At 46.8% G+C, this 14,135-nt stretch overlaps 1 protein-coding gene across 1 annotated transcript; it reads left to right on the forward strand.

Moving 5' to 3' along the window:
- The first annotated feature begins 716 nt into the window (after positions 1-716).
- On the forward strand, positions 717-11,105 carry MYCBPAP (MYCBP associated protein). Its single transcript, XM_030461629.1, has 16 exons — positions 717-797; positions 1,464-1,579; positions 2,474-2,645; positions 2,957-3,072; positions 3,773-3,923; positions 4,160-4,275; positions 4,939-5,039; positions 5,670-5,781; positions 6,076-6,265; positions 6,780-6,967; positions 7,519-7,665; positions 7,830-8,105; positions 8,935-9,056; positions 9,826-9,941; positions 10,431-10,486; positions 10,971-11,105. Exons 1-16 carry the CDS (start codon positions 749-751, stop codon positions 11,079-11,081), a joined length of 2,139 nt encoding a protein of 712 aa, XP_030317489.1. The 5' UTR covers positions 717-748; the 3' UTR covers positions 11,082-11,105.
- Positions 11,106-14,135: the final 3,030 nt, after the last annotated feature.

Consider the following 14,135-nt stretch of genomic DNA (forward strand, 5'->3'; position numbering starts at 1 on the left):
AGGTCAATCAAGCAAACACGAACACAAGTGGGCTTGTAGCCCTCTCTTATCTGCTTCCATGGGCAGAGCCCACAGTCCAGCTGGGAGATCCCCTATGAAGACCTCGCTGACCGTCGTTTCACCTCTCTCCCCACGGTACCGGTATCAGCAGCACCATCATCTGCTTGCCAGCTAGCGTGGGTCACTCCTGCTGGGGAGGAAGAGGAGCTCTGCTCTTCCACTTCTCGGCGCAGCGCTGCATGGTTGGGAGGTGCCAAGGAACTCCCGTAAAACGCTATCCCGGGAGCGCTCTGCTTCACGCTGCCGCCGGGACAGGAGCCTTGGTATTCCTGCAAAATCCTTATTCTTGTCCAAAAACAACAAAATAAACCACACCACGTCTACCCACTTCGGAGAAGTTTCTTTGCGGGGGTCAGAGAGCCGGGCGGGAGGTGTGGGTGCCGGGTGGGCTTTCCCGGGGTCTCTCTGCCACCGCCCCTCTCCCTCCCCGCCAACTCACGCCTCAGCTGCTCCCGCCAGTCCCAGCAGCGGGGACAGGAAGCCAGGCTGAAAATATCAGTGAAATATCTCCCAGCAGGTGCTGGGTTCCGTAGAACTCCTTACAGAGTCCAGCCCCGGCCTCCGTGGCAGGAGCGAGCGGCGGGCGGGGAGCCGGGAACCGGCAGCTGTGGTGCCTGGGCGGCTCTGGGCGGTTGCTCCGCCCTCTGGCTGCTGCGCGGCTGTTGCTGTGGAGGTGGAAGCTGTCGGGATGAAGCAGGGCCCGGCCCGGCGGGATCTGCGGCCCGGCAGTCCTCCCGGTACAGCCCGGTTCCCCTGGGCCGGGTTGGGCGGTTGGGCCCGGGGCTTGGTGGCCCGGCCTGGGGGTCCCCGCCGCTCCCGAGGCCCGCACTGAAGCCACCAAACACCCCCTTCCACTCCCCCCCCTCCGCAGGGACCTCCCCGCGTTTTGTTGTTATTTCTGTTATTATTTATAAGCGTGGAAAAAGCTCTGTGGGGGGAGGGCCCGGGCTTCAGGCTGTGCTGGGGGCACTGTTCCCTCCTCAGCGGGGGCTTTGCTATTTCGGAGCCATTTAGTCTGTTTTTATTTCCTTTTTTTTTAGAGCCATTTTTGTGTCTTGCTGCCTGGGCAGTGCCTGGGGAGGGGGAGGCAGGGGGCTGTGTGCAGGAGACTTCCCAGGTGTTTGTTCTTTCTTTCCCCCCATGGAAAGCTGAGGTTGGGTTTATCCCTGTTCAGACTGGAGTGAGACCATTGAATCTGAGCACTTTGGTTGTGGTTTTTTGAATTGTAAGAGATGCTGAATGTCATTCTGTGTAGCATTTAAAAAAAAACACAACAAAACACCCCACCAAAACAACACAACCCAGCCTGAAACATAGTTCAGCTGGAAATCAGTAACTAACCTGAAATTAAGGTTAGGTTTTGTTGGGGGGCTGAAGAGGAGGGGTTGTCATCTGTTTTTCAGAGATGAAAGAAGAGATGTACAAGTTGTCCTTCTCACCAGCTCCAGAAGAGCCTGAACCATATGTTCTGCAAGATGACATCCAGGTGCTTGCAAGTAAGGAGGCAGCTCTGAAAAAAGTATGTATTTTTATTGATAGGAACCTTAACCAACACTCTTCTTTTATTCAGTGTGTTTAACTGTGGTGTCTGTCTACTTAAACCAAAACCCACTCTTGGACTTCAGTTCTCATTTCTTTTTGTTCTGCTTTTTATGACTTGTCAGATCATTGAGTTCATTTGGTAAAAGTTGGAGACTATCAATCCTTACACAGTCCCTTTGAATGAAAGGATAAATAAGCTGCCTCTTCAAAGTTATGTTTTCCGCCTTCTGGTCTAATAAGTTCCAAGTAAGTTGGAACTAATAAGTTCCAATAAGTAAGCTCCAAATTGGGGTAAAAATGTGTGAAGGGAAGCATTTGACACCAAGTGACTCAGCAGGAAACTATTGGGAAGGTGATTTAAAACTCTTTTTTCCCTGCCCCAGTTATGAAGCAGAGTCCAGAGAAGTTATATGGTAACTAAGCTGATGTCTCTGATTTTCAGCACCTATCAGGAGCAAGTCAGACCTGAGGTGTGGTTTTCCCAGTCTTGTCATGCAGAGAAACTGCACCAGCAGGTTTGGAAGTCCTGTGTGCAGGAGGAGGTCATGGAGGGAGGAATTACAGATGATCCCTGTTCCATCTGTGCATCTGATGATGGTGTCAAGCTCACAAGGGAAGAGCTGGTGTTGCAGAAATGCCATTGCTCAAGTGTAATTACTCAGATAAATCCTTCCATTGTATCTCAGGGTGTTTGTAATGACCTACTGTTGTTCCTCTCAGAGTGATGAGGTAGAATGTTGTCATTCTGAAGAATTTTTTTTTCTTCCACTGTCACAATCTTGTTATGGTGTCCATGGGACATCTTGGGGAGGTGTCCTGGCTGGCAAGGGCTGTGTGGGTATAGAGAGATTAATTTAAAATTTATCTTCAGACAGCAGATTTTATTGAGGTTTCTTCTCAAGATGTTACTACAGCATCTTTAAAAGAGAAATGTAAAAGAAAGAAGAAAAAGGTTCATCAGAGCCTACTGACACAGCACAAAGCTCTCCAGAGCTGGGACCATCATATGGCAATCAGGAAAAAGCAGGAGAAACACCTGGGAGGTGAGGAAAGCTGAGGCCTCATTCTGTAAAATTCTGTGTGCAAATGGGGGAGTTTGATGGCCCTGCTATGAACTGTGATGCTCATGGCTGACTGGGCCTAATCCTGCTGCTGTTGCAGCCTAACCCCATGTTACCAGAGCTCCCAACCCTGCCAGTGGTTGTGGTTGTGGATGCTGTGGTGAGGTGAGCTGGTGGGCCTGGCTGGGTTTGGTGGGGTACAGAGTAAGGAGGTGACACATGAGCTATAGTTGTAGTAAAGGGTATGCTTAGCTGAAGAGCAACACCAGTGATTTGGTGTTTCTTCTTTATAGAAATTCTTCAGAGGCCAGAGGATGAATTGCTGATGAGTGTCTCAGAGCATTACAGGCAAATCCAGGAAGAACGTGACCTCATTGATTGGAATCTCCCTGCCCTGCTCCCTGGAAAGGTGAGAGCCTCACTTCCTCTGCATCTTGATTGCTCTTGTGAAAGCTCAGGGACACTGGTGTTATGGGTGACATCTCTGAAGACTTGTCATTAGGTATTTATCAAAGCCACTCTTTTAAGTCCTTCAGCTGAGTGTGCAAGCAGAGCTTTCAGTGACTTTAAAAACATGAACTGTGGTATCTGTACCAGTCAGAGGGAAGTGGTGGTGTACTTTGGCTCCTTGATAGTGAACTGCTGTGTATGGGCAAGTCCCATTTCTTGATTATCACCAGTGACTGTCCCACACTGGGAAGTGGCATGGTGACATGCTGCAATTGCTGTTGCAGAGACAGACAGATCTGATAGCTTCGGGCTTGAATTTTAGTGATTGCCATGGAGAGAGCAGTGTGGGTAGGTCAGGAGGGTGATGGCAGTGTCTTACATTAACTTTATTTTTTTTTTTACATTTATAGCACTATTGAATACTTTGCATGAGGCATTATTTCAATATCATTCAACCTTCATGTAGGATGAGGTAGAAAAATGTTCTTTTGTCATTGACATTGCCTGCTTGAAATTTTGGCTTGCTCTGCAGAAAGTGATCATTTATAGACCTTTAAAATGCTCATATAAGCAGAGTAGACCCCTTTTATAGCTTCTACACTGTGAAGTAGCAGGCAGTCATATGAAAGCATCCGTGGGAGCCTTGTTTTCTGCCCTAGGGCTACCGCAGAGGAAGCGAGTTCTGGAGCCAGCCCGAGCGTATTGGAGATGAACTCACTGGCCTGACATTGACACTGACTCAGAGAGAACGTGGCTGCCCAGAGCCAGTCACTCATGTAGGGAAACCCCATGCTGTCCAGATGGAAACAGGTAAGGGAATTGGCAGAAAGAGGGTACAAGTGTGGAGGGAGCAGCAGGAAGGAAGAGTGACTCCTGTGAGCACCAGGCTGATGTTAGAGGTGTCCCTTCCAACAGCTGCAGCACAAGCTACTTCCCAGGCAGCTGTGGGACCTCCAGAATGCCACAAGACCAAACTTTTTCAGGGAGGAAAATCCATGTGTATGTGGGTACATAGTCAGGGAGCTCTTGTGTGGGTATTTCCACAGGTCTGAAGCCTCCAAAGAAGATTCCTTTCTATGAGACCTGGGATAAGAGTCTTTTCCTGAAGCAGCGAAGGCAGGACCTAGAACCCATCCTAGAGGAGCTGAATTTTTATAAGCCGGTAAGAGCAGAGGAGAGAGGACATTCTTTGACTCTCTCATCTCATGTCAGATGCTGTAGAGTAACATAAAATTGCTAAGAACTCGATCTGAAAAAGCTTTAGGAATCCAAAAGAGCCCCATGGTTCTTATCTGGGAAGTTCCTCCATTTCCTAAGTGGCCACACCCATGGAAGTGTTGTCTCACCTTCCCAAGTGTTCATGGAGTTGATCCAGGAGCCTCAGCATAGGACCAGCACAAAAATCCTGCCAAATGCTGATGTAGGACCTCAATACTTGCTCCTGCCTCAGGGCTGAGGACAGCTTTACTCATGTGAAAGATGCACATCCAAAATCTCCTGCAGGCAGATAGCTCCTCTTAAACAATGAACAAACCTCAGCTTTTTATTTCTGAAACCTGGTTCTGGGGATGAGAAATGTGTGTGAAAGAGACTTGTCCCATCCCAGCTGTTGTAATGGGGAATGCAGTCATCTAGGATTTTGGGGATACCCACAATCAGTTTCTTTCTCTTGTTTAAACATTCATTGGATACCTCTAGAAACTGTTGTAGGCACAAGGTATCTGAACATGACTTTATTGGATTAATATTCTGCATTTTTCTAGTATCTTATATTCCTCTCTATATAAAAAGAGAAATTGTGATCTGGTCATTTTTCTGTGTCCAGGATCTGGATGGACTGGAGGTGATTGGTACAAGGCAGCCTTTCACATCTGTCTCAAGAGAGTCTTCTCCACCTTCCACCTCTTCAAATGAGTCTGAGACTCTGTAAGTTTTATTTCATGGCAGAAATGAAGGATTTTAGGTATGTACCATCAGTCTGTAAGGGTCTCTTTAACCATCCTTTTCCAGAATATGGAGAAGTCTCCACTGGGGCAGGCTAAAAGGCATATATGCTGATATTAAAGTTAGCACATTTAGCAATCAAGCAGTTCCCTGGTGTCCTGGGGCCTTGTGCCTAATCAGCAAAAATGAGAAGTTTTTTTGAGGCATTTCCTCCAGTCTTCCCTCTGTGTGGCTCCAGAGCTTTAGTGTGGGGATTCTGCTCTAAATTACGTCCACCTGGTGGTCTTGGCCCAGCCTTCCACTTCCATCATCAATTTGCCTTTTTCCCCCCACCCTGTCCAGGTGTAATGGGCACAACCTGGGGGCCTCTTCTCCTAATCCAGTCATGTACCCTCCGCCTTTCTTAGGCAGGTTTTGCTCCTGAATGTTCCAGCTGTCCTGTCCTTGGTGGTGACAAGTCACTACCTGGAGTTAACCACATCTGCAGGGCTTAGTCCCTGAAGAGATGATGTAGAAAAGCATTAGATGGGATTATTTCTAATAGGGTCTTGTCTCTCTCCTCTCTGGAAATGAATTTCACTCCATGAAGATGCTGGCTCTTGTTTTCTTTAGCAGTGGCTCCTTACAGGATGACCTTGATGCAGTTCCAGAAGCAGTACAGGGTCCATCTTTAGTTTTCGGTGGCCATCCTGCTTGTTGGATCAGTTACACCACTCCTTGCAGGGTAATTGTGCTTTTTGGATTGTTAAGTCAAGCTAAGCCTGCCTGAGTTCCCAAGCCACAGCTGCACAATGTCCCTCCCAGGCCAGAGAATGGGCACAATAGGGTTTCCCCATCTTTGCTCTGGAGAGATCTGGGCTTCTCTGTGTGGTGTGGAGCTCTGTACAATGGCCACTTCAACAGACCTGCCTTGCAAGTTCTCCTACCAAGACTCAGCCCCTTATTTGTGATTGGGCAAGGCAGATCCTGGCAGATAGAGTAAAAATAGTTCCCTGTGTCTTTTTCTTCTTCCTTGTAGGATAAAGTTGGCATAACTGCAGAGGTCACCTTTGAGACAAAGACGGGTGAGCTAGCTGAAAGCTCTCTGACAGTGAGCAATGATGGCACCACAGCCATCTGGTATGAGTGGATGAGGCTCCCCCAGGGAATTCCCTTCAGAAAAAACAAGGAGATGAGGATGCCATGTTTTTACTTTGATACCAGATCAGGTATGAGAGCTGCTGATCTCTGAGACCTTTATGCAGAGACCAGAGAGCACTTGCTCAGGGGTTACCTGAGCTGTGGAGTCTGACTAATGGCAGAGCAAGCCTGTGGGGTGACTGTCCTTAGGAAGCCACCCTGGGGATCAGAGCTGACTCACACTAAAAGAGGTGTCTGAGGCAGATCCATTTCATTGGGACTTAAAGGAAAGGGGGTTGCTTGTTCTCTGGATGTAAATGGCATATGGAGAAATAAACAGTTTTCTGATGGCAAACTGGGCATAATCTGCCAGAGAGAGTACTGAGCTTGCTGTAAAAGGGCCATGCTGTGGAAATAATACCAGTTCAGTAACATGGGGATTGGCAATAAACCTGAAAGGAGAAAAATAGCTGGATAAAGTGTGATAGGCAGCTAAGCTCTGGGGAGAGTCTCTCACAGAGATAAGGACACTTGGGATTGTGTTGGCAAACTGTCAAGTTAACCAAGTGGATTTAAGTAATTGATTTTTCTCTCTTATTTCAGGTGTAATTTTGCCTGAACAAACTAGGAAGTTTTCCATTCTTTTCAAGTCAGAGACAGCAGGTGTTTTCAGCGAGTACTGGGAATTTAGGACACATCCTTTGTTGTTAGGAGGAGCTCTGCTGCAGATGCTCCTTTGTGGACTTGCTGAGTATGTGGATAAATGGGCTGATGTAAGAGAGAAACTGAAGGTAACCAAGCATGTAACTGGGTAACTGTGAGCTTTGAACTTAAAATGCAAATAGAGGATGAGGGTGGGAGTGCATGACATGGTATTTTTATTGCTATGCAATTAGGGCTGGCAGTGAGATTATTTATTTACAGAACATCTGTACATTCAGCAGGCTTGCTAAATAAAATGGAAGAACTATAGTCTGCTGCCATATTGTTCAGAAAGACATGATAGTGTCTCCTAAACTGTTCATATTGGTCCTTTAAGAAAGCTAATTTTCTGTTGGTAATGAATTAATTTAGTTACTTAGTGGGGATGGGATTATGTCTTGTACTCTCTGATATCAGTTAAGGTATAAGTAGAAAATTACACTGTGCTTTGAACAGTATGCTTTGGGGAGGATCTGCAGGGTTTATGTGAAAAGCTGTTGTAAGTAATGCTCTGTTAGTGGGATTTGCAGTTATTCTTGTCCTTGGAGCCCCATCTAACATACGTGTGGTTACTGGCACAGGTGTGAATTTGTGTATGGGACAGGTACTAACAGATGTTGTTCTTGTTGTGGTGTCTCAGTGTGACCTGGCTGCTCGAGTGGCTGCTTCTATAGCAAAAGAGAGTCTGGAGAAATGTCTTGCCCAAATTCGGACCCCAGAGCGTGCCCCATCTCCTGTGGGTGCCTGTGTCACAGAGGAAGATTTATTCCACCTGAAGAATCCCAAGGTGACATTTGCTATTTGATGAGCTACACAACTGAGATAGCAGGGAGGGAAGACCCATGGGGCTGCTGCACCCCTGGCATAGGCTGTCACAGCAGCTTTACCACTGAAGTTTGTAAGGGAAAGGCACAGCTCATTTCTGTCTTGCCCTGTTCCCCATTGTCACAGCTGCATTATCAGCATCAGGTGGTGAAGCAGCTGCATGAACTATGGAGAAAGCACATGACTGTTCCTTCAGCCACTGAGGAGGAGGTGCCCTCGGGCCAGCAGAGGATGGAGAAGGACACGGAGTGCCAGGAGGGAACCTCAGAGTCTCAGCCTCCTCAGGATAGCACCACAGAGGACCCATCTTGGAAGAACACACTTGAGGAGGATCCGAGTCACACTGCAGATGTGAAGAAGGAAGAACCAGGCTGGAACTACTCCTTCGAGGACTTTAAACAGGTGCTCACTCCTGCTCCTCCTGGTGCTGTGCCAAGTTGGTGGTGTTTTCATTCCCTACAAATATCCTGTCAGTGTGAGCCCACCCAAAGGGCTGCTTCCAATGTGCTGTGGGTTAAAAGGTGATTCATGATGTGTGCAGCAGGAAAGCATTTCAGCTTTGCTGACCACAGCATCAGTGCTCTTGTAAAGAGATTCCCAAGAGAGACTTGGAGGGCTGTTTTGTGAAGAAGAAAAGAGAACCACATAACATAATAGATATGTTAAGCTCTTCCCCCATTAGCTTTATGCCATCCCAGAACTGGGTGCAGTGGGCAGGTTAATCCTACAGCTCCTGTGGCTTCCCCAGGGGCTCCTCTCCTTGGAGAGCCCTTCCTATTCACTGGAGTGCTAAGGGGGCTGTGGGTAAAGGATCTAGGACCTCCCTAGATTAAAGCAGGAGTACTTTGGATTCTGCCAGCAGTTTTTCTGTAGTGCTCTCTTGGAAACCTCCTTGCTACTTTTATAACTAATCCTTATCTGGGACCTTCTCACTCTCCAGAGTCCCTGTTCCCCAGCACACTTGTGGTGTTGCAAAGGGGCTCACTGTGACCCTAGCTGGGGTGACTGGAATTGCTCCCCAGATCTGAGGTTGCATGGGCACCTTGGCTAAATCCCAGCAATACAGGAGGCCACCTCTAGGTGCTCAAGTGCCCAGGGCAGTTTATTTTCAGCCTGGTGTCCAGGCAGCGAGCCCTCGTGTGCTCTGTTGAGATTAGGGTCTGAGGACTGGGACTGAGAACTCAAGTATCACTCACTCCATGGCCCTTGTGTTTTCTCCCTCTCCCATCAGGCTATCCTGTCAATCCCCAATGAGGAGGAGCAAGAAGCAGCACTGGCCCAGCTCAACCATGCAGCACTGGAGCTGTGTATTGAACAGAGGCCAACTCAGACAAACCTTTTGTATCAAACCTGGTGTGTTACCTTTGCAAGATAAGGCATGAAAATGCATTGTGTGCTCAACAGCCCTAGCAAGTGCTGTTGCAAGCACTGTGATTCAGAGTGCAATATGAGGTCTAGAAGCCTTTACTTACTGGGGTTATTTAAAATTAATCATAGCAGCTGTCTAGACCCTTTTTTAAACTCTGGAGATAAGTTTAGATTATTAAATTCATGTATTTTTGTATACAAGGTTATTTCTAGTGAGATGATTATTCTAGTCTATACTGGTGAAACCTTTGGGTAATTATCTGTACCCTTTTTTCAGATAACTGTGTCTTCCCTCACACAGTTTCCATGTTCATTTCTCAGGCTTTCAGACTGTAAATATATTGGCAGCTTCTAGCTGCTTCTAAATTAAGAGGGTGCAGGTTCCTCTTGATAAACACAGAGAGCAGATCCATACTGATTACTCAACGTGTGTCACAATGAAGAGCAGGAGATGAAGAGCTCACTTCAGGGGGCTCAGACCAGACAACCTTAAAAAAAACCCCAACACATTGCATGATTCTCTGTAGATTCACAGTAATATTTATGGGTCTGTATGAACCCATTGCTTTGCAAACCATTGAGCCCTCAGAGAGCACAAACACCAGGGAAATAGTTTAGCATCCAGTGGCAGAAATTTGCAGGTAGTGGGAGATATTTCATGGGTTTGGATGCACAGGAGAGTTTCCTGGGCACTGGGTGAGCAAAGATGCAATTGCTGTAGTTGTCTCCTTTCTGATTCTGATATTTTTCACAGTCTCATGCTGTGGTGTGAAACAATTGATAACATGGTGAGCTGCTCCATGAGGCTGAGGTCCTCTCTTGAACTGCCTGAGAACACCACCTATCTTGATACCTTTCCAGAGGAAACAGGTAAAGTTTGAGCACAGCACCTGGTGCCTGTGGGCTGTTGGGAATCCAGAGAATGTGCTGAATACCAACTGAAATGGCAACTTCAGCAGTTGACCCTCAAAGGTTTTATATATCAAAATATGTCAGAAGAAATGGTGTGATCCTCATTGTGAGCTGTGGTTTGGTGTCATTAAGAAGCCACCACACAAATAAGCCTTTTGATTGAGCTAGATGTAGGTACAGTTTTCACACAGACTAACCCAGAAAGCCCTACCTCACTATTAGCTGTTTTACAGGCTTGTTCTGATACACCTCTGAGACCTGTTCATCCATTATTTTAATTAAGTAATCTTCAAGGATTTTTTTTTTTTGGTGCAGTACAGCTCTGATTCATAAAAAGAGGAAAATACATTGCAAAAGGAACATATTTCCACTGCATGAATGCAGTGGCCTTGTCTTTCTGCTTGTGAAAATGTTGCTTTTAGATAACTGAAATTCTTTCTTTTGTAGTGGAGGTGAATGACCCAGTTTTGTATCAGCAATACCAGGAAAAATTTTACGTTCAAGTGAGTCTGACCAGAGCTTCTATCTTTCTTGTTTTTGCTCTTTGCTTGTAACCTTCCACTGAAGCTGAGGTGGAGAGGTAAGTGTTCTGTTCAGCTCAGAAGTCTGACAAAAGTAAGTCTGTAATTCTGTAAAGAAGGTAAAAACAAAGTAAGGTGTCCTTTGTTCTGGCCTGGAATCTGTTACCATAAACCCAGCCCTCACATAGCCACGTAGGGGATTTCTATCTAGGATGTCTTTAGCATGCTTGTGGACTCTTGAGGCACCAGCAGAATTAATTGTATCTCAGAAAATGTTAACCACACTTCATAGCTAGAGAAATTATTACTACAGCTGAGCTCTGTTAGCAGGCAGACACTTTTATGTGGTTGTGTGCATGTCCCTGCGTTAATGTGCTCCTGTGAGAGAAACCATCTCCCTGTCTGTCTTGTCATCAGGGTTTCTTCATGGTTTTATTCTAAATTTTCTTTTCATTTTCTGCTTCAGGTTTATGGGCTGCTGGATTCAATGGTGAGCAAAATGTTTTCTTTTTTTGAGGACCTAAAGGAAGAAGGTGCTCTGAAGTGGGAGGCTGAAGCCCGTTTTGATCAGAAATAGACTTTTAAAAAATCAATAAATAGCCATATTTACAGAGATGAGGTCTAGATTCTTCTTTCTGAAGTGATGCACCAATTAGAACTGTGATGTGAGACTGTTGCTAGATCATCTGTTACTTCTACAGATTATTGCTTGCCAAGAAGAGACAAGGCAAGAAATATTGCAGCCTCAGGAACTGTTAAGACTAAAAAATACTGGCATTTCTGCTAAGAGAAGAATTTAAAAGTGCCAGACAACACGAGAGATGTCTTATTCTTGTTGTTCAGTCTTGCTTTGCTAGCAGGTGAGACAGCAGAGAGGGTCCTTGTGCTGAGGAGCCCAAGTACCAGGACAGTAAGCAGGAAAAACCCATCCTATTTTTGATCATATTCTTGACTTCTTGTCCAGTCTTCTCTTGGGTCTTGCTTCTCAGAGGCATTCATCACCCCAGTGAAAGTGCACTGTCCCAAGGCATCTTTATTTCTTGTGCTGCTCTTACCATCTCTTTCCTTCCAGCTTGATGTCCCCATACCCCATTCTCAGCCAGCTCTTGCTTCCTTCCAAGAGTAATCATATTGGAATTAAAATGAGTGAAATTCTTGCCATAAATGCTGGAATTAAAATGAGTGAAATTTATGCCGTAAATATTGTGAGCATGGTTGGGCCTTTTGTTAGAGCCACCCACCCTGTCTGTCAGCCTGTGTGTGCTCTGGGCTCATCACCTCTTTCTGTCCAGGTTTCCTTGGGCATCATGACTGGAATGGAGTTTTTTTGGAAGCATCCCGAGTCCAAGTGTTGCACGCTCTGTAATTGGGCTTGGCTTGGAGCAGGGGCTCTTGCAAGTGATGTCACTGACATGCCATCTTCCTGCTGAAGCAGCTGGGTGGCATTCCCTGGAGAGGCTTTGGCCCACAGGGAGATTACATCATGCAAGTTATTAATTGAGGTTTGTGATACCTTTAGGGTTGTTAGGCAGCAGATGCATGTCTGTGCTGAGCACTGCTGTTACAAACTGAACGTGGCTGCACCCCTGCAGCATCCATGTGGACCTTGGGCACGTGCTCTTGCACACTGGCAGCCACACAAAGTGCCAAATAACTGTTCCTCTGCAGAACTGGTTGCTTTTGCTTTTTCATGTTGACTCGTGTGCTGTGTCTAGGGAAAGGATATATTCTTTCCCTTGACTCCCAGCAGTACCAGGGCAAAGTGCAGATTATTTCTTTCGGTTTTGGTGGTGGCCAGGTGAGGCCTTTCATGTTTAGAGATGCTTTCTCTCAGTAGGGTGTGGGGAGATAGTTTGGCCTCTGTTGCAGCCAGGAGCCTCTTCTGGCTCAGTGGGCATGGACCCACAAAGGGAATGTCTCTGCTCAGCATTCCTGTAGAGAGAATTTCAGCAACATTTTGAGAGCTAGGAGGAAAGGCCTGAAGTTGGGGTGTGTCTCACAGGCTCTGACAATAGCTCCTGCCTCCCTGGAGATGATTATCAGCTTGTGAATCTGCCCAACTCAAACAGCTCAAGCCATCTGTTTCTAGACAAGAGGGAGTCTGCGCATTAGGGAGGCAACGTGATTGTCTCCAAGGCAGGAATACTTTTATTTGGTGGCCTCACAAAGCCCGTTCATAAGATCAGTGCCTCCAGTTCAGCCTATAGAAACCAGGTGCTGTGTTTGCCTCCACTCCTAGGAAACCTTGTTAATATGGAAACAGGGAGTCTCAGGTCAGTCATGGACTACGGGTGAAATATCCTGCACTGGCCTCCCCTTGCACAGGGTGGGTGGCACAAGAACTTTTGTAAATAGTCTATATTTTTTGTCATAAATATTGCCAGTGCCTCTTACAGCTCTGGACAAGAATATTCTGAAGGGACAAGGTACAAGCAGAGCGTGGGAAGGTCTCTTCTGGCCCATGCAAGTGCAACACGGGTTTTTTTGTATTTTTTTTTCTTTTCCTTGATTTGTGGAAGTCGCGTGACTGGAACTGCAGGGGAATTAGAGCTGGCTTCCAGAGAACAGCTTTGGAAGCTTGTTTACAGGCCTGGTATGAGCTGAGATGGGGGCAGAGACCCCCAGGGCTGCTCAGCCCTGCATGTGGATACCCCAGTGCCTATAATGCCAAGTCCTAGCAGCCAGGCAAGGAGACTGTTCCTTCTCCTCTCCCAAACGTAAGCATTATTTGTATTAGTGTTAATAATTTCTGTTGTGTTTGCTAAATAATTGAGGTGAGTGACCTTCCTGGCCTTGGGAATTGCATACCAAATGCATCACGTGAGTCAGGGCCTGGAGACACCCTAACTATTAGGCCAGGAAGAAAGATTCCAGGAAAATGCTGCAAGGAGGAGGTGACAGCACCTTTCCACAAGCTTCTAAATAGCAGAGGGGGTCTGGGCCAACAGCCAGGTTGTGGCAGGGCTGAGGGACAACACTTTGAGAGCCTTCCTGGCAGGGTTGGGGTCACCTGGAAAACTCAAGGATTGTAGAGTGGCTGGTAGGGTGTTGTGTCCCTGTGGAGAGGTTCACTGCTTATGAAAAATCCATGCCTGAAGAGGTGCAAACTGGCTGCCTCAGCATCTGATAGAGGTGAGCTGGGATCATTGAAAACAGAGGAAGAGCAGAGCCTGGATCTTAGACAAAGAAGAATGCTTCCCACTGCCCAAGCTGGGATTTTCTCCTGGCTGACCTGGAGGAGGGTTTGGATGCTGGAAGCCTTTTTCTCATAGGCTGCAGCTGAGAGGGGGACTAGATGCTCACTCAGCTCACATGGCCAGAGCTTGATGGCAAAGTCAGGTTGATGAGATCTGCAGAGCCCCTGCAGGCACGCAGCCTCCCCACTGCCTTCTCCCTGCAATCCAAGGCAGGACCTTCAGTGCCTGGAGCAGGATGAATCAGCCCAGCAGGACCATCGGCAGGCAGGGACAGTCACTCTCCAGAATGTCTCAGCATACAAGAGATGCTTTCCATTATGGAAAATGTCAATGATATTAAAAAGATTATGTCTATCCATAAAACTTGAAGGCCTGACAGTGATTAAAATGGAAGGCAGAGGTCGGGAGAGAGGGGGTGGGCACTGAAAAGATAG

Source organism: Calypte anna, chromosome 18, assembly GCF_003957555.1.
Source record: "Calypte anna isolate BGI_N300 chromosome 18, bCalAnn1_v1.p, whole genome shotgun sequence".
Lineage (NCBI taxonomy): Eukaryota > Metazoa > Chordata > Aves > Apodiformes > Trochilidae > Calypte > Calypte anna.

Coding starts and splice junctions, on each gene's coding strand:
- MYCBPAP (XM_030461629.1), top strand. CDS start 749: ATGAAGCAGGGCCCGGCCCGGCGGGATCTGCGGCCCGGCAGTCCTCCC. Junction 3,924..4,159: donor TGCTGTCCAGATGGAAACAG/GTAAGGGAATTG, acceptor GTATTTCCACAG/GTCTGAAGCCTCCAAAGAAG. Junction 5,782..6,075: donor GTTACACCACTCCTTGCAGG/GTAATTGTGCTT, acceptor TCTTCCTTGTAG/GATAAAGTTGGCATAACTGC.